Consider the following 20424-nt stretch of genomic DNA (forward strand, 5'->3'; position numbering starts at 1 on the left):
CCTGAAAACGGATCCCATCATATGGAACCCCTAATTAAAGCTGCATACCAAATATCAGAAGACTGCTAGTGATAGTTGCTGAGAATATGTTACAAAAATATTTGACACTGATAAATGAATAAGTCGGCTCTTTGGACAGGAAGTAAATGACCGACAGTCCCGAAAATGGATCCCACCATATGGGATCACCATGCACTAAGGCTGCATGCCGAATATGAAGTGGCTTCGATTGATATACCGGTAATATAAGTTGTTGAGAAATCTGTTAGGTTCTTTCCTGCCCGCCCGCCAATTCACCATGTACTATAACTCAATTACACTTCGGTAAAATTCGGGTAAAAATAATGTTATAAATTAAACACGTTTTCAAGCATATCCTTTATTTCGGTCTGCAAATGACCAGGGACATTATCATATAATGCAACTTGACTATGTCAATATCGTGAACCCTATATGCATAATCCTATATATACGTTAGACACTAGATTAATAACTTTTAACATTAAACTGTTAAGGACAACATATCAGCGGTTAACTGAGGGAATATCTAACTAATAACCAAAGTCCATGAAACGACTCTTAGCCGCTACAAATGATCTTATGACACTTTCAACGTCAATGTCCATATCCCTATGTACATGGAGCAGAGCTAACGATGACAAACGATCTTCTACCATTGTAGATCTGAGGTATGTTTTCAAGCGTCTTAGCGCACTAAACGAACGTTCAGTGGTAGCTGTGGTTGCTGGCATGGTTATCAGAATTGATAAGATCGTGTAAACTGAAGGATATAATTCCTTGTTTGTAGCTTCAAGCGCCATCTTTAGTGACTTTGGTTTTTCCTGTACATCAGGCAAATCCCAGCGCCGTTTCCATCTACTCATTTCTGAACTGAATGTCTCGAAGTCCAAAGGTACATCATGTTTATATGTATCATGTAGCTTCTGGGTACATTCGACATCCAAATTAACCAAACGAGATGGAATTAGATTTTGGGCTAGAAATCGATCCCTATTTTCTACCAATCTGCCATTCAGTTCAGTGATGAAATGATCCAGAAATGGGTTGTAAAGAGACCTCTGCCAATACTGACTTGGAGTGTCTGCTGGTTGGTTGGCACGATGAATTTGTCGACATGCTCTTCGTGGCATGCCTGGATCGATTTCAAACTTCGTTGCCAACCTAACAGCGGAATCGAAAAGAGAATCCCACACATTCTGGTCAAGTTTCTCTGCAGATAGCAGGTCGATTACTATTTTACCCTCTCTGACGGCTTTCACCAAATCACAATTTTCATTTTGCAAAAAAGTGGACAGGTGTACAATGTTCTTTAATATGTGCTCTGTTGTTATTAAGCCGATAATAAAATCGAATTTCAAGATAGCAGCAACAAACGGGCCAGCCTTGGTGTTACCGTCCTGTTGAAGGTGTTCCAATGCACTTACAATAACGGGAAATGCAACTAAAACATGTGCAAAGCATCAGTCCGACTTGTCCACCTTGTTTCACACAGTGTGCGCAACTTCCTTCTTCCATCCAATACGTCTTTAGTGGCTTCATCCTCTTCAAGTTTGCCATAAAATGCCTCCATGCGTTTTGCTGAATAGTCAAAACAGAAAGCTATTTCCTGAACTGTTCCCATAATAGTGCGGACACTGGCTTCTTTACAACTATGTACAATGGCTAGATTTAACGAGTGGCTCTTACAGTGAACGTACGACGCTTCCGGATATCTCTCACGAATATGAGCTTGCACGCCTTCGTTCTTGCCGGATATGTTGGCCGCGCCGTCATATCCCTGGCCACGCATTTTCACACAATCAACTTCATACTTGTCTAATTTATCCACAAGTAAAGTTGCAAGCACCCTGCCACGTGTACTTCTAGCGTGTACAAATCCAATGAACTCTTCTCTGATATTTAAAGCACTGTCCGTAGTTTCCAGGAAGCGGAGACAAATAGAAACTTGTTCTTTGGTTGAGGTATCAGTTGCTTTGTCAGCAAGAATAGAGAAAAAATCTCCCCCATTGCAAGCAGAAACAATTTTACTTCTAATTTGAGAACCAATTATAGTCAAGAGTTCGTTCTGGATATCAGGAGAAGTGTATTTTGCCTTTGGATTTGACGGGTTGGATAAATGAAGGGAGAGTACTTCATCTTCAGCAGCAGCATGCTTCAATAGCGCCATGACATTACTACACTCCTCTGTGTGACCTCTAATGTCGATCTTTTGCTTTCCACACAAAATGAGAGTTTCGATAATTCTTGTAATTATACGCCTGTTTTTATTGATTTGAGTCTCACTACCCGTAGAAATAGTTGAACTTATCGAAGGCATTTTTTTTTCTCAACAACCTCAGGTCCTGCAGAAAATTGTCCGCTAGTTCCGCGAATTTGTAATGAGTGGAATCGGTTCTTTCATGGCGCGTGATATAAGTAGATATATTTTTCCAATCATTTACCGGCTTGATAAATGTTTTTTTTTCATCGAATCTCCCGAATAGAAGACATGGTGCACAATAGACGGAATCCTCCGAAATTGAATAGCGTAACCATTTATGATCCTTGAACCATGTTGATTGTGCCTTCCTCTTCTCGCCTGTTTTTGTTTCTCTAAAATTAAAATTTAATGTTGAGACTGGGGGGAGAATAAGATGAGTTTTCGACAGCATTAGACTACTCATACATCATTAAAATGATATCCTTTTATATTTAACTGTGATCTGACCATATGATTACATGCATTTGCAATTAACGGAAATATACATAAACAAGAAATCTGTGAGCTAATGCTCACTAATGATACCCCCGCTTTCACAACTTCGGTAAACAGAAAGTAAACCAGTCAGGGGCACGAAATCGGTATACACCATATGGGGACCACAGGGGAAAGTAATGTGTAAAATATCAGGCGCCTGCGTCATATAGTTGCTGACAAAACTGCGACGAAAATTTTGTTACGGACGGATGCACAGACTCACGGATGCATGGACGGACGCACGGACAGAGGTAAAACAGTATACCCCCTCTTCTTCGAAGCAGGGGTATAATCTAGTATAGAAAAAATGGAAATGGGGAGTATGCCAAAGAGACAACAATGTTGAAAGAACAAGAATAAAAGTTCTATTCCTTGATAAACTATATTTGCGTTATTGTCACACGCACATTCACTCCTTATCCTTCCTTTTTATATAGAGCATAATTTAATTCAAGTTGAGTTATGACAAGCGGAGGGAGTCTCAAATAGTTTTCTCCACAAATATTTATGCAGACCATATTCACGTTTACCACCCGTGATTGAATTTGTCCTTAAATGATACATGTATGTAAAACGTTTTAAAGGGAAAAATACGCTTATTCTTTTTTTTTTAATTTTTCAAATAATATTGACGTGCATCCAAATGACGAACCTAAAATGATGATTATGGGAGTATTTTCCGCTGCAACAGACCAAGTTCTAATTTTTAACATAAGTCCAGGACCAATTCAGTTTGGGCCCCACTGAATATAAAACATACTGAATAAGATTGGACGAGTTATTTAAATAATTTATGTGAGGCCGTCATGTGAGATCTTACAATATTTTTCCGGAGACATAACGCCACCTTTATCATGTCTCTGATTTTACTGGGATATCTTACCTGGTCGGAAAAGAGAAATTAGTACACTGGTTGGGTTCCCAATCCATCTTCAGTAAGTCAACTTTCGTCTGATGCTTTGACATTTCGGCATCAGTCAATTCCCCTATATCGGGATATGGAGGATTAATTTTAGGAGACGATGAATTCGTACTTGTAGATGCTGCTTCCGAGCCCTGAGAACCGCTGGCCTTCCGATCCAACGGTTTAAAATAACAGTCGAGCATTTTCATTTTGAAAGCTAGCCGGGAAACGGGGAGATAATGTCACTTGTAAACAACCCGAAAATATTACTTAATACTGACTTGGGCATTTTAACAGATTCTATTACAGGATTTATGTTCAACAACATAATGTGTTAGCAACTTTCAACATCCCCCCAAAAAAAAATTGGAAATATTTACAACCATTGCGTTTTGGCTTGAAAAGATCCGTGTTGTCTAGTTATACAATAATAAAACCTTCATCCGGGTTATATTAATTAACGGTTGATATTAAATTTCCCAATATAAATCAGTATATTTGTTAATGAACGGGGCTCAAAAGCTAATAGTTTGTTTATTTTGGGTCCCAAAGTAATCAATTGCCCGTGCGGTGGAATGGTATCCATCTGCAGTGCTTACTAAATACACAATTTTCATTTCATGCTTGTTGTTTTAGTCAGTAGTAAATTAAGCTTCCGCCAAAATATTCCTCTGTTGATGAAATATCAAAGTCCACAAATTGCTGGAATGGCAACAAGTTGGCTGTGAGATTGTTTTTGTTAATTCGTAGTGAGTAAATATTTTATGTGAATGTAGCTGATAGCTAGCGAATGATTAACGGACACAAAGAAGTTTTATGAACACGTTAACTTTCTAAAAGAATTTATTGATAAATTATGGTAGATTTATTTTCTGAAAAAAAAAGACAAGTTAAAGACATGCCACATTATGTTCTTTTCATTCCAAGGCGCCAATACTATGGTTTTTATTACTTTAGAGTACAAGCAAAATAAGAGGATCTCAGGTATGGCATCCGGATATCCACATTAATCGCCGAGTTTAAAAGAAAAAAATATTTTAGGATTCCGGCATACAAAATATAATTACAGTCAAAGCGCTTAATGACTGTTGACATGTAGCGATTAAGTCTGAAAAAAAAATAGAAATAATAATAATAATAAAAAAAATAAAATAAAATAAAAATTAAACTAAAATTAAATAAATAAATAAATAAATGCTACCATTGAAAGTGATTAATCTTTAAATAAGTTTTTAATGCGATATTTCAGTTTCATCTGGTGTTGATTTTTATACAAGAACGACCCTTTAAATCTATAACAACAACGTAAATCCGGAGTCACGAAAAAATGCAACATGACCCTGATAGTGGAGAAGTTTTATAAACTGTTGACAAATTCTGTGGTAAAATTCTAAAATTCAATGAAGTATGTTTGGTCTGTAAAAACCTCTAATGTGAAAGTGTGCTTGTTTCTAAACTAAAGAGTTTGTACGACTCAGATGTTTGCAACCAAGAGTTTTTGTGATGTCGTTGTTTGGACGTAAACACGCATATTTAAGCAAGGCGATAGTGGCAAAATAATCGCAAATAATGATATTTTAATAGCTTATAATACTGTTAAACAAATTCTTTAAACTCTTGTTTGATTTAAAATAAAAACAAATCTTTGACAGTTTACAAATTTTACGGAAGCCAAACACACAGTTTTACCGGTGAACATTAGGGACGCGAAGAGATATTATACATGAATACTTTACTATACTGAGAACTTTGTATAATGTTACATGGGATGTTATTTTAGATTCCCAGTACTTATAATCGGGTAGAATCTACAAACTGGTATTCGCATTAAAAGAAAAAGAGAAAGGCTTGATGTTTGAAAATGCAATTACTCAAGCATATTTAGGCGTATCTTACATGTATGCAGTTTTTAGGCTAGCCCAAGAGCCACTGAGTGCTTTGACAGTAATTAAATATTTTGATAGTATTTGGAAACAATTTCCCTGGGAAACTCGACTATTATTTCGCTTTCTTTTCACTTATATTGAGGAAATAAATTCAGTCACAAGAAAATGTCACATTATATCATTTTAAGTGAATTTCATGTTAAAGTCACACGAATTTAATGTTCTCTTCGTGTGAACTTAATATGAAGCCCATTTCACTTGAATTTCACAAAAAAAAAAAGAAAACAAAAACAAAAAAAAAAAAAGAAAAAGAAAAAAGAAAAAAGAAAAAGAAAAAAGCGTATTTGTACATACAAGTATATAATACATCGAACAACCATCCGTAAAGAACAACCAAAAACAAACATTACAAAAGGCATAAAATGCACAAAAATAGAAGCAAAGACGAATTACATGAAGTTATTATTGTTTATAAAAAATAGATATTTTGAATCTATTTTACAAATACAATCATGACAGTAACTCCATGCGAAAGTCACATTAGAAATTCGTTTCCCATGTAACCAAATAAAATATATCTAGGGAGTTTAGCAATTTTCGGTTTAATGTAAATTAATTTAAATAAATCAGGAATCAAAGAAAAATTAAATGCTAGAAATCTTGTACAATATAGTTTTGTTACGACTCTCAATAAACTGATAGTCTTAATACCATCCTAAGTCCCTGAATTATTGTGTGTTAATGGTTGTCTAGAAAGTGTTTGATCTAAACCATATTAAAAGATTTAATAAGAAACACTTAGCAACCAGATTTGGGTGACGTTATGATAACCTTTGTATGGTAACCTTTGTATACAAAGGTTATCATAACGTCACCCAAATTATATATATATGTATCAAACTTATTCTGTTTGCAACAGACGAAGAAAGCCTAAATTGCATATTACAAATTCATTTACATATTGCATCATTTCTTTCCATGAAGAGAATTTGTGTTTGAAACTTCCTCCGTATATATTTTCATTGTAGTGCCTGTATGATTCTATGGATATGTATTTTCTAATACGAATAACTAACTAAAGGGATTTTTAACGTCCTTGACTACCCTGTCGGGTCTCGCACGGGCGGCACTAATACGAATAATCATTGTCTTCGGTATTTATACCTCATATATATATATATATATATATATATATATATATATATATATATATATATATATATATATATATATATATATATATATATATATATATATACATTAGATTGACCCATTTAGGTCTGCTGTTTATTGGGGCACAGCAAACTTGAAAGATCGTAGTATTTACGTGTATTTTAAAACAATTTTTTGAAAATAAGTCAACAATGAATGAATAAAAGAAAAGAAATCTCAGCTGTGCAAGTCATGGCTGATATTTACACATACGTGTACATGCTAGCCTAATTAAATATTAAGTCAGCTCATTTTAAGAACTTGTGCGTTTTCGTTGAAGAAGATATCTTTTCTTACAAATTGTGCACATTTTAAATGCCTTTTGTATGATTAAACTGGTAAAATGCACATTTTTAAATCTCATAATCTTCATCGATTTTAATAGGATTTTTACAACAATTGTGTATTTCAATAACAAATAATGATTCCAGATAATCTTGAACGCCTTGACTTGTGGGCGGAGTTTTATTCTCAAACTCCGCCTATATGTTTACATAAAACCACGTGTAATCTAAACTGTTCACAGTGCTTCTTCACGGATAATAATAATTTATTTACAAACCCATAAAACGGTACCACTTCTTAATCACACTTCATTATATCGGGTTATTCACACTCATAATAACAATCTTTGGCTTTAGTCGCCTGAAACTTGGACCGAAAATGAAAGTTTAGAAGGAAAATAATAACACTTTGAATAGTGAGAAATATTAAAGAAATCTTATTGATGACTACGGGACTTATTCAAAACACAATGTTGGTTGAAAAAGATACATGCAACAATATTGGTGATAGAGATCCTATTAATATGTGCCCAGAAAACAGCAATATGTGGCCGGAGAGCGAAGACGAGGATATTGACATAGAAGATATTCCGGATTCTTCTGATAATTCCGGATATGACTCAACACAAAATTCTTCATTTGAACAATCACATTCTGACATTCACGCCGAATTTATGGACGAAAACGAAACAGACACATTGAAGGAGAACACCAGCGAAACTGGCAATGTTGTTCTTGGGAATAAAAAACGCTCAAATTTAGTAAAACCGCCTTATTCCTATATAGCACTCATAGCCATGGCGATTCTTCAATCACCAAGAAAGAGACTTACTTTGTCAGGAATATGTGAATTTATAATGAACAGATTTTCATATTATAGGGAGAAATTTCCTGCCTGGCAAAACAGTATTCGCCATAACCTTTCGTTGAATGACTGCTTTGTAAAAATTCCTCGGGAGCCAGGCAATCCGGGGAAAGGGAACTACTGGACCCTAGATCCTAGATCTGAGGATATGTTTGACAATGGAAGTTTTCTTAGAAGAAGGAAGCGTTTCAAAAGACCAAACGCCGAGTTGATGCAACATCAAACAGCATTTGGTACCTCTCCATACTTTCATCATCACCACCACGGAATCTTCGCCCCACATACACCACATCCGTCAGTCATAAATTCAGGCTTGACGTATCCATATATTTCGCCTATGATGGCAGCCCACCCATCACTAATACCACAAGATGTTACTTCACGGACTCCACTTCCACCAATATCGCTTCCTACTAGAGATCGAGCGAGTGCATTATCAGTGTCCCCTCGCATTTCAAGTACTAGTCCACCATCATCGAAAGCAGACTTTTCAATTGACAAAATAATTGGGAATTCAGAAGCACAGAAGTCGGAAACGACACCGACGCTCACCCCAGCAATATCTTTCCGACCCCCAATGTCGGGAGTTGCACATCCGCATGTGTTACCCCATTTCCGAGCAGGAGGCGGTGACATTGTAAAAATAAACAATGCAAACTATTTAACTCAGCTTCAAGCTGCATTGACTCAAATGAACGCATTAGACATGGAAAAATATAGAAAATATTTACAAGTATATGGAATAAGCGGCTGGCCTGTTTAAGTAAACGTATAAGTAATAACTTATTTATTTATTTTCCATGTAAGTAATTTATTTATCACGTTATTTTGTTTTCATTCCGTTGCCATATAAATTCGTTATAACTAAAGACCAAAGATAATGTTTATTTTCAGGGATTCATATTTACACATGTATGTATCACGTCATCATTTCTTGATTGCTGTTATAAAGGGTAAAACAGGATGTCGTTTGGTTTGTTTGTTTGTTTGTTTGTTTGTTTATATTGTGGCTGTGAAATGAAACCAGCCATGTTTTACTAAATTAAGAAATTTTAACATTAGATTCACCACTCTAACTCTAAAAAATGTAGCCCTATTTGTCTGGGCATCAGTGGTTGTCCGTCTGTACATCTGTATACCCATACTTTAAAAGATAAGCACAAATATCCTGAAAAAATGATTTCCTCTTTTATATCCATTTTATGTGTTTGATATCGTGAGGGCAATCAAAAAACAAGCAAAATGATAACATAAAATTCTTTTTATTATGTTATATATAGCAAATTCGAGTTGAAATATATCAATATAATTATGTTAACATTTTCAGAAATGGTTGTTTAAAAAATATTGCAATAACTCGGCACGCGTAAGAAATATGTATTTTGTATGGAGTCTATCATGATATTTGGCTTTCAAGCAAAAATATTTTAAAATTTAAATTGAACATTCCGATTATACATTAATTTTAAAACAAGCCATCATGTTCTCAGAGCTCTTAATGCTATTCATTGTTTTTAAATCAAGTGTACAAATGTATATATACTTGTATTTCTTACATGTAATATCTAACATTAATCTTTAAAAAAAATGTGTAGATGTTTAGCCCCGCCCCTACCCCCCCCCCCCCACACACACAAATTTAACATCTGGGGAAAATATGAAACACGTGCGTACCTAGTAGTAAAGTGGAAAAATAAATAATGCAGAAAATAATACACAATACATGTAATTATTTTTTCTTTTATAATACTCGGTTAAAATTGTTAATAAAGTGAATATCTAAATTGAAATTGAATATCAAACTTTATTAAAACATCGGACATTTTTCACCCCGGTGAGGTTGTTGTCTCTTTTACGTATACACCATACCTATTCGCGTTGTATTTATGGCACTTTTAAAGTATCTTAATTATATTTTAATCTTATGTTTGGGGTATATACATGTATTATCTCTGCACCTTTTTTTCTGTCTCGTACATGTAATTCACAGCGCGAAAATATTCAGTACTACTCGAGCATGCACTAAAAATCACGTATTTAAGCCTTTAGATAAGTTAAAATATTTGTAGAGGTTTCAAATCTAATATCACCAGTTTAGAGTGATTAAATTATTAACTTTTCCGTATATTTAATACACTAAGAACAAATAGTTTTGATTGTCGATAATCGTCCTAAGAAAATATTTTGAAAATTACGAATCAAGACCTGAATTAGTTTACAGAAATCAGATTTAAATTTATTTTTGATTATAATAATTTAATCCACTAATAATAAATTGAATCACACTGCGAATTCGTCGATTGAAATTATAATGTTAAAGGTGTTATTAAATAAACATATTGTCTTTAATTGTATAGAAATTATAGCATAACAGATCTGAGATTAGAGTAAGGATTATCTGTTTATGATTTAAAGAGGATTAATTTCGCAACTCTGTACAACAACTCTTTAGAAGTCGTTTTTATTCATAACCCCTCATAGCAAAGCACCGATTAACTCCTTACAAAGAAGTATTTCTTATAGGGTCAGAAATATCCGACTTAATTCTCTAAAAATCAAAGTTTGTATTTTGAAAATGATGTAAGCATTTATGTAATATATTACATGATGTGGCGAAATACATGTCAAATAAACACTGGCGTTGCAACGTTTTAATTTTTCTTTACAAATTGATACATGAAACAAAACAATGAACAAACTGCACGACCGTTGATATACTATATCACCCACAACCCTTGTCCCTGTAAAACGAAAACAAAACAAAACAAAACAAAACAACATAACATAACAAAAAATATGTATTTAATCAACTCAGAATGTATTTGAAACATAATTTGAAGAAAGCGAACATCCGATTATTCCTTACTGTCATACCGCAGTAGAACACAAAGTATTTTACAAGGATTATACTACAAACAAAGTTTTCTTCAACGGGAAGAAAAAATAAGGAACCGATGTTTTGCATGTTCCGTTCGAGAATGACCTTGTAGTGTTGGATGAAGCACATATTACCGTACACAAAATATACTGGGATGATACTAACACAACTTTCTTCAAAAGAAAAAAAATAATAAAGGAACCAATGTTTTGTATATTTTATTTAAGCATGTACTTCTTTGGATGCAACACATATACTCATGTAATTGCTAAATTCTGTTTACGATTTGGTTTGAATTGTAGCCAATATATCAGTTTTGGTTTTAAGTACTTCTTGTGTAAAATTAGTTTTTAGGTTAGGATCTTCCTATATATTTGATTCTGATGCTGCTGGTCAGAAACACGTGTACAGAATATAGAAATTTATAATATACATTAGTTTGTCTTGTTTTCACGCTATCTTAACTTTAATTTCAATTTATAAGTTGACTAATACTTGGTTATTAGTGTCATATACACCAGGGGCGGACCCAGAAAAAGCAGGATCTCCAGAGGGTTTCAAGAAAGATGGGGAATCCAATACGTCATTTTTGCCAAATTTTTGGGCGAAATTAACAAAATTTTCCAACAAAAGGCATGAAAGGGGGAGGGGGTCTCTTGGAGCCCCTTGGATCCGTCTTTTTATACTGAGTTTACTGTGGACTTTTGGTAATTCATTTGAATTTAGGCCTTAATTCCACTTGCGGTCAGGTCGAGACCATGTGCAATGTATGGCAAAATCATTAAATTAAATTTGGTCCCATCATACCAAATTTAGATTGAAGATTGTTTTTGGTTCTCATGCAAGCATTGTTAAAGAACCAAAGAAAGGGATATAAACATATTTTCATACATGGCCGGCTTATGCAGGTTTTTTGCTTTTTTGGATCGGATCACTTTTTACGAATTTGTACATAGAAATAGAGGTGTTCTTCTCAAGTCGCTTAAACACCAATATTTCATCCCTTCATTCTTAGGGCTGGATTTGTCTTTATATTTCGACATTTTCTTTTTGAGTATTTCTTGAATATTGTTTTATCTTGAACTTCCCAAGTATTGGTCTAATGCTGCTGATGAGTTTACCTCTGAAATCACGTGTACAACAAACCTACCAACATTATTATTATTTTTTTAATTGATGTTTAATATATTTCCATATTTAGACTTGTTTCTATTTTTATTGGAAAATCAATAATTTCGTCTCCATTGACCGTTGATTGCACCATTTCCCTTATTACTTTTCAAAACACCGTCTTTTTTTAAGTACCCGGCCGGCTATCCACTCCGATACACCTCAGCGTTTTACGTCACTTCATTCCGCAGCATGCACCTGTCTGACTCCCTAGTGAACACTGTGGCAAGTTCGATATTTGATAACAACGTGTTCTAACAAATAATAAGTCTTACGACCATCTTATCTATCACAAAACAATCCTTTTCCACATCTAAAGTTGTCACAAGCTAAATAAACATTGTCTCTGCAAGTTTATGAGTTTTTATGATCGGCGTTTCGGATTTTATAGTGAATAAATCATGGCTGTAATTTGCCCTAAACAGTACTACAAAATACTGCTAGGGTTATTCTTTGTTTATTTTAACGTTGAATTGTTGTTTTGAAGAAGGCTAATATGGCAATATTGTTTCGAACACCTTGGAGATAGCTAATAACTGGTTGACAGTCCCGTATTTGATGTTGATTTGCGAGGAAGAATAATTTCCACAGGCGCAATCCTTGTGTTATGTTAGATAAAATAAATAGCGATTAGTTGGTGATAAGAAGTTATTTTATGGCGACTTTGTGGACATACGCTCTTCACTTCAAAGATGTAATAAGTGACGCTTTTATTTGACGAATAAAAAGATATTTTAAATTAAATTTTAAGGAATATTTATTGTTTTACAACATTCTGACATATAAAAGCCAACAGTACAAACAAATATGCCTGTAATATTTCGATTTAAAATCTATAATTTATTCTACGTGTATCCTCAATGCAGTTACGGGGTCATTTTAAGCATAATTACATTAAGGTTTACGAACAACTTTAAAAACCAAGTTGGTAAGAACTATTGTTACTTTGTTTCTTGTAAGACGAAAACAAGATGTTCTGCGATATCATGATACATGTACCTGCAAACTACATCAACGAAGTTTCAGATTGCGTTTGTTGATTTTTATACATGCATTATATATTTATAATTAAGTGAAAATGCGGGGGTCGAAGACTTTGAGATCAGGCTTGGAAATACCTTATCGCCAAGCAAACGCGGGGAGCCGATATAGTTTTGTGAGTAATTTGGTTGAAACAAATGTGGGTTATCCAATGCGAATGGGTTGAAAAGTAAGATCCCATGAAACAAAAATATACTATTTTTTTCATTTTTAGAGGGTCATGCTTCGTTTGACAGGTCCACCAATGTGTAACATCAACATTACCACGTTCCCTCCACATTTTAGATACAGTGTTCACAACCGCAAAATACACAGTAGTAGTAGTCTGATATAGTAACGTTAACATGAACATAATTTTAAATGTTGTCTAAAAGTGAAGGACCAGGTGTGTATCCAGAGACTATGAAATTGGTGTTCCAGAAAAAGGAAGGTGTGGACCATTTTATATATTTTTTCTTTTTTTTTGCATTTTTTCCTACAAATGCATGTAAATACTTAACAAAATTTTAAAATCGAAAGGGATTTCGAACGAACAGACGATGAGAATGGCGAACCATTTTAATTTTGGTTAATGGCAAATGGTTGACATATCTCGTTAATTTACCGTTATTTCCAATAATCTCTGATTGCCTAACATCATTGAATATGTATCGAGTCAATAATTTGATAAAATTGTCAAAGATCCGGATGATAACTGATAATTCGCAATGGACAGTTGCCAGAGTGGTCTCTAACGGCATTTACCCACAATTCCATATCGCTATTAACATGAAATTGACAGCATTGTTTTCTGGTGTTTAGGAAAACATTTTACTCTTTAATTATCATTCGACGACGTTTTATCAGCGCATGGAACAACACAATTTCCCGTTCCTATTAACAGAAACCATAGAAACTTCCTAAATAAAGGGATCTATTACTTTCATATAATGGAAAACCCGAAGAAAAATCTGTTTATAAAATATGAAAACATACAAGGTTTTTGTTTCACGTAGAAAGCTATTAAGACTGACACAAGTGCCAGGTTCATAAACTATTGTATCTACTTAATACAGTTCTAACTTTTTAGAAGCCATATTTTTCCCAGCATCGCGCACTTTTCACACTATAATTCTGTTTTGAAAATGTTAGTAGAGTGTTGGCAATCTTTGGTCAACAATTCAGGTTTCCTTATACGATTTCAGTCGTGTAAAAAGTGCTATTTTACAGCCAGGTGTCCATTTGTTTAAGCCAGCCTGTGCGTTTGTGCCCTCAATACAATCTTTAAGTTAGTACCGCTAAAAACTTGAGATCGACTTAAGGCCGTATCCAGGGGTTTAAGGAGGTAGACCTAGGGTAAGGGACATCACTCTTGAAATCAGTGATATGTTTGCATCATATTCAATTTTACCAAAGCCTATCAAGCTTTAATTTGAAATAGAATGAAATAAATCCAAGTTACTTTGATGCTAGGATGAAATTAATATAAAATGCTTTCCACAAACGTTCCAATTATTGGCAAGAGTTATGTCCCTTACCCTAGATCTACCTCCTTAAATCCCCTTTTTGTTTGAAAATTTTGTTAGTTTTGGGCAAAATTTTAGCAAAAAAAAATGGGCATTGATAGACCGGAACTCACCCTTTCATAGATTTCTTAACGGAACCATCACCCATAAATTTCTTCAACCAGAAAAGCGACGCATTTACAACTCTACCTTGTAAGTACTAGTATAATTAATTTTACTACGTGAAGTAAAACATATTTTCGCGTTTTTTTTTTTTGTGTTCTGTTGAACATCCGACTAGTTCTAATAACATGTTAAGCCGGGGATAGTCAACTATACTTAACTGACGATTATACATTTATGGAAAAAATATTTTGACATACCACAATACAAGAGTTACAAAGGCTATATAGAAAAACACAACCTTCCTCAAAACAAAAATTGAATGGAAAACAAAAACAAAAACAAAACAAGAAAATAAGCAAACAAACAAAATAAAACAAACACAAAAAAAATGAACTACAAAACAAAACAACGAACAAAAACAACAAACAACAAAACATAGATATTTTAATTAAAGTTCAATTGTTTTGATACTATATCCCAAAAAAAACCAAGATACCGTTGTTTTCAATTAAACAGAAGAGAAAGCAAAAGAAATAAACATCAATGTCAAGTACCATTGAACACTTCTACATATAAGCAAAACAACGGACTTCGTGAGAGATATGCGTTACTCAATCCGGACAATAGGTTCCGCCTTTTCCTGCTGATAATGTGTTATTAGCGCCACGGTTTGGACACCGATACAAGGATTACGGACCTGTTAATTTTACCACTTGATAAGATAACTATCGAAAGGACAATATTTTGAAATAGATACTTTGAAGCGATTAATGAGATTAGTGCGTGTGAAAAGGACACTTTGAAGATCCCGGTTTAATTATGACTTATCCGTTGCCCCCATGGTTGGCTACCAAAAAGTCGAATTAAGACGTTTGATGTCTTTGTGGAGAATATTATTCCTATATTATACTATTTTCTTTGAATATTGTGTCTTGCCTTGAATGGGCATTTCCGGTGCAAATAAAATATACTGTTTCATGGCTTTTAAAAGAAGTGAACAGTTTCCGTTCGTTTAAGATAACCGTGACCCAAAATAAACCTCATGAATATGTATACAAATGGCGAGTACGCATGGTAAAAGTCTTACGTTTGATGAAATATTTGATAGTTTACAACGACCACTGCTCTTGTTATGGTATAGCATGTTGCTATCCTTCAATATTACATGTATCAGCATTTCGACGTCTAATTATTTGTAGATTTCGAACCAGAATTTGATAGTTTGGTAAAGACATCGTTTGGAAGCAATCACTGTATTTTAAGGGTACAAAGAGGAAATTTCCTTTCCAACCTTTGTTTTCTGAGAAAATGTAGGTGTTGCTTAAAAAGCGTTTTTTTCATTGGCTTTAATTTAACCGCCAAAACTAATTTTCGGCTGTGAATAATAACAAATATACAAAAAAAAATAAGCCCGCCCTGTTCCCCCAAAACACCAAATAGTAGTGCCCTTATCTAACAAAATGTTTTATGCCTTAAATATTCATATTAAAACAATATTTTCTAATAAGTACATTCATCACGATGGAGAAAACCAATAGAGTGGGGAAAAGCTCTCCATGTTGGATCTGGGTCTAGAACTAGAGCCCCAACAGAGCATCCCAGGCGCTATTGGGACATAATCTGACCGAGTTCTTTGGTCATGTACAAAAAATGTATCCCAAAGGATGGACTCCGCTACCATCAATCTATTAACAGAATTCCCGTAAGGGGCGGTCATGATAGACCCAAAAAGGTATTCAAGACCATAAAAAATCATAGTAGTGCTAGAGAAAAAAATGGCAACCTTGTTTCCATTGTTATCATTAATTCATAAGTTAACTTTTTTGTACAGTCATATCCACTAAAACTACACGTATAGCTCGCAACACGACAATTACGCGTAGTTAGGGCATTGTAGTGTTTGCATATTTGACACACCAAATTTGTAAATAACGTCTTAGTTTTATGGCTTTATTGCTTACTTCACTCCAGCTTAGATAAACTTTATCATTAGATTGAATTCGGTATAAATATTTATGGTCCGGATTTGTGTCTTTATATTACTTATTTGATCTAAGTATATAGTACTCGCTGGTAACTCCGCAAGCTTACATGTGCTTGTGGTTAAAGATAGAGGTCAATTAGATCATAGTGTTCAGAGTGGTTTCTGTCCCATAATAAAGTCTACAGGGGTCCTCTTGTTGTATTTTGTCTACGTTTACTTGCTTTACCTTATTATATTCAAACCTTTATTGTCATATAAACATAAAAACACCACAAATAATGATACTTAATGGGAAATAATCATACTTAACAGGAGTAAACGCATCGGTTTCTTTATTTCTGTTTTAACAATGGACTTTGACATTTTTGAACTGAATTTTTGTGCGTTTAATATTGTAATTTCATTTTTTTCCACAGTGGCCAGATTTAAAAAGGGGGAGAGTTGTGATCATGCCAGAGTCGCATTTTTTGCGCCAGTTCCAAGTCAGGAATTTCTTACTTCTGTATGTATTCACTTTCAGTTCACTTTTATGTTGCTGGAGTTTGTAGGTGCTAGTATTTAGCTGTACCTGTGTATAATGTTGTTTTGGGGCCAGCTGCAGCCTGGGCTGTGATGTGATGATTTCCTTCATTCATTCAGGACCTATTGGTGGCTTTGAGTTGAGATTTGTTTTCCTGATGGTGTTGTTGTCTCTTTGACATATCACCATATACATTCTCGTTATATATACATTCAATATATATATCTGTATGTAACTGAGATAGGAAATTGCAATCTTATTGAATTCATACTATATATACTTGGGGATAGAAGTCAGTTAAAATAACTTGTCAAGTATTGGTTCTGTTTCTTATAAAAAAGTCATTTTGTTCTATGTTTTGTCTATATATACGGATAATTATATTTGTTGTTCTAGAGAGATCAATAGGGACTATTGTTATATTTCAGTCTGTTTCCTAGTCTCACGGTTATTTTGGTAATTATTGCATTTGACTTTGTTTACATTTGGTTAAGGCTGAATACACTTTGCAAGAGTTATCGTTTTTGATTTGGAAATTTAAATGTTAGTGCATTTATTCCCGTCTTCCTAAGTAAACGGGAACTAAAATTGATGGCACGAAACCACAATTAATTTTCCCACTGTCTTCTTTATAGCCTTTCTGTAATTTAAAAAAAATTCCACTGGCGCAATTCAATTCAGATTTTCAGGGATGTTAATTTGAACCTTCCAACAACTTACATAAAAAATATAAAAAAAATTACCATTATTTTTTTCAAATTTTATGCATAAACACAGAGATACCCTAAAAAAATGACCCAAAATGGCTTCCGGATGTCACAAACTTGACCTTTTTTGACCTCACCAAATCACAACCTAAATGTCAAATTAATCATTTCAACACATCTACTAAAATAATTTCATTATTCCTCTTCCATTTGAGCAGAAAAAGTATGAGAAATTCTGAAAGGAAGTGTTTCTAAAAATTTTCAAAAAATCCCCTATTATTATAGGAACTATATTCGAATACAACGGAAAGCTAAGGGCAGATAATTGTGGTCTCGTACCTGATTGCTTCTTCGACCTGTCACGGAAAACGGAAGTCGGCAATAGTGTACAGCTATTGGATAAAAATCAACGATCCTTATTTTTCATTGGACAATACTTTTTGTCCAGTGATTTTTCATTGGATAACATTTCATCGAACTGGGGATGGTAACGTAAAAAGAGAGCACCAGGTGTTTGCTTTTCGGGATCTTCCGATACTTCGGAATTCCTTGTGACTTTTTGATTTAGACAGGCTCAACGTTTGATCATCCCGCGGAAAATAAGTTTTGATCTCTTTATGTTTTCAGTCGTTACATTATATATTATAACTATAAAATATATTTTTATTACAATTTTATAAATGATACTTGGTATGACTTTAATCAAACACCATAATTATATCCATAATAAACTGTCGAATGTGCAGCTATAATGCAAAGTTATAGAAAATATAGCACCTATACTAAAGTTTTGGTCCAGACATCATATATGTCCTTGAAATAAGACCTCAAAAATTTTGTATAATATGACCCATTAGGTCCAAATACACAAGTCATTAACGACATGGTTGGATACAACCAAAACAAGATGTGCCATAAATAAGCTTTAAGGTCAAGGTAAAAAAAAGAACTTCATATCAAAGGTCAGGTATTGCACATTAAAGATCAACTCAACATAAAATCTTCAAATTGAACTACCTTCTAGTAATATAGCTCAACAGTTAACTTTTATTAATATAATTTAAATGACCGTATACATGTAGCAAACAATACGGAAACACCCAGAAAAAAGTCAAATCTTTACTGGAATTTTCATTGATATACTTAAAACATAAAAATAAGAAGCTATGAAGAAAAAGGTTTTTTTTTTAAAACTTGTACTTGAGGATTGAAGTCAGTAATGACTTTTTGTTTAGTATGGGTTCTGTCCCTTGTACAAAAGGCTAGAAGTCGTCATTTAGTTTTATATATTTTGTCTATACATCCGGCTTACTTTCGGTTCAACGCGAATATTAGAGTTTGTCATGCACTTTTTTGTCGAGTCTACTCTGAGGAAATTGAGAGCCAAACGTGATGCACTGTTCTAAAGTTTTTAATTTGTCTTTCAATATTCCAGGACTGACGTCTGATTCTTATGGACATATAAACCCCCCCCCCGCCCCTCCTTTTACTCTTGAATTTATATGGATCCTTGGCGTTAAATTCAAGTTTTAGGCCTGTCTTGTGTTGCATGGAGGGCTCCGTGGACGTCGCCGACTTTTGTCATCCCAGTATATTTATTTTATCAGGGTTTTACAAATTTTCAGCTAATTTTGGGTGTCTTGCTTTAATAATATTATATGTGTACAAATAAAGTTATATGTTCATCATCTACACTACAAAGAATGTAACGCTTTTTTCGCAGTTCTTACTACCGGAGCATGAAGTAATAAACAGATTTTCGAAGTAACTTTCATTTAAATATACATGTAACACTATCATATTATTTTTCAAATAGAATATCATTCAAGACATGTTTTATTTGAAGCTAATGCGACCTAGCGTGATGAACAGTACGTCCAATAAATATGGAATTTTTCCCAACTGCCTGGCTGAAATCTCATACAGAAAGAAAGTAACACCCCGCGAGTTGAGTAAATCGGAAGTGAGGGGGTAAATGAGGGCAGAACGAGGTCCACGTGTTTACATAGCCTTGGTGCACCTTACAATAACAATATACGCCATACAACAACCGTTTTACAACATTGAATGGTCTCATTAAAAATTACAAATACTGAGTAGAGCTGTATGTTGATATGTTTATGAAAAATAAACTTCTCAAAGTTTAATAATGGTGAATAATTTCATTTTGCAAGCGAACTGTGATTACCTCGTGTTGTATAACGCCTTCCACGGACGTTGCAATGGCAATTGAAGAATTTCTGCTCTCCCTCGTTATTGTACTTCCTGAAAAAAAACATCGGTTTGCATTGATTTCATAAAATTAGATACAAGGAGAATCAAGCATAACCAGTCTTAGTAAGTTTTCATTCGCTTATTGCACTTTTGAAAAAAAATAATACACAAAGATCATGAAACTGACATTTTCCAAGAGTTATCATTCATGATTATGTTTGGAAAAATTGCATGGTTTTATCCAAAATTCAGATCTGTATTTAGAATGATCTATAGTTACAAAATATGATATTCTACGTAAACTGAGAAAAGGTAATTAAATTTTGTTTAATGTTTTTTTCTGAACCATGAATCACATCTATACCTTAGGCAGTGTCTGAATTTTATATGG

General features: G+C 34.0%; 2 protein-coding genes across 2 annotated transcripts; one reads left to right on the forward strand and one right to left on the reverse strand.

The window, feature by feature from the left end:
* Positions 1-1462: 1462 nt before the first annotated feature.
* On the reverse strand, positions 1463-2338 carry LOC148602308 (zinc finger MYM-type protein 1-like). The gene has a single exon (XM_088553272.1). The coding sequence runs from the start codon at positions 2336-2338 to the stop codon at positions 1463-1465; it is 876 nt and encodes a 291-aa protein (XP_088409398.1).
* Positions 2339-7334: 4996 nt separating this feature from the next.
* LOC148602309 (forkhead box protein D3-A-like) lies at positions 7335-10556 on the forward strand. The gene has a single exon (XM_088553230.1). It carries the CDS (start codon positions 7488-7490, stop codon positions 8670-8672), a length of 1185 nt encoding a protein of 394 aa, XP_088409356.1. The 5' UTR covers positions 7335-7487; the 3' UTR covers positions 8673-10556.
* The last annotated feature ends 9868 nt before the right edge of the window (positions 10557-20424 follow it).

Source organism: Perna viridis, chromosome 11 (assembly GCF_037379345.1).
Source record: "Perna viridis isolate PV_CMFRI_1.1 ecotype Kerala chromosome 11, ASM3737934v1, whole genome shotgun sequence".
In the NCBI taxonomy this organism is placed as follows: domain Eukaryota; kingdom Metazoa; phylum Mollusca; class Bivalvia; order Mytilida; family Mytilidae; genus Perna; species Perna viridis.

Coding starts and splice junctions, on each gene's coding strand:
- LOC148602308 (XM_088553272.1), bottom strand. CDS start 2,338: ATGCCTTCGATAAGTTCAACTATTTCTACGGGTAGTGAGACTCAAATC.
- LOC148602309 (XM_088553230.1), top strand. CDS start 7,488: ATGACTACGGGACTTATTCAAAACACAATGTTGGTTGAAAAAGATACA.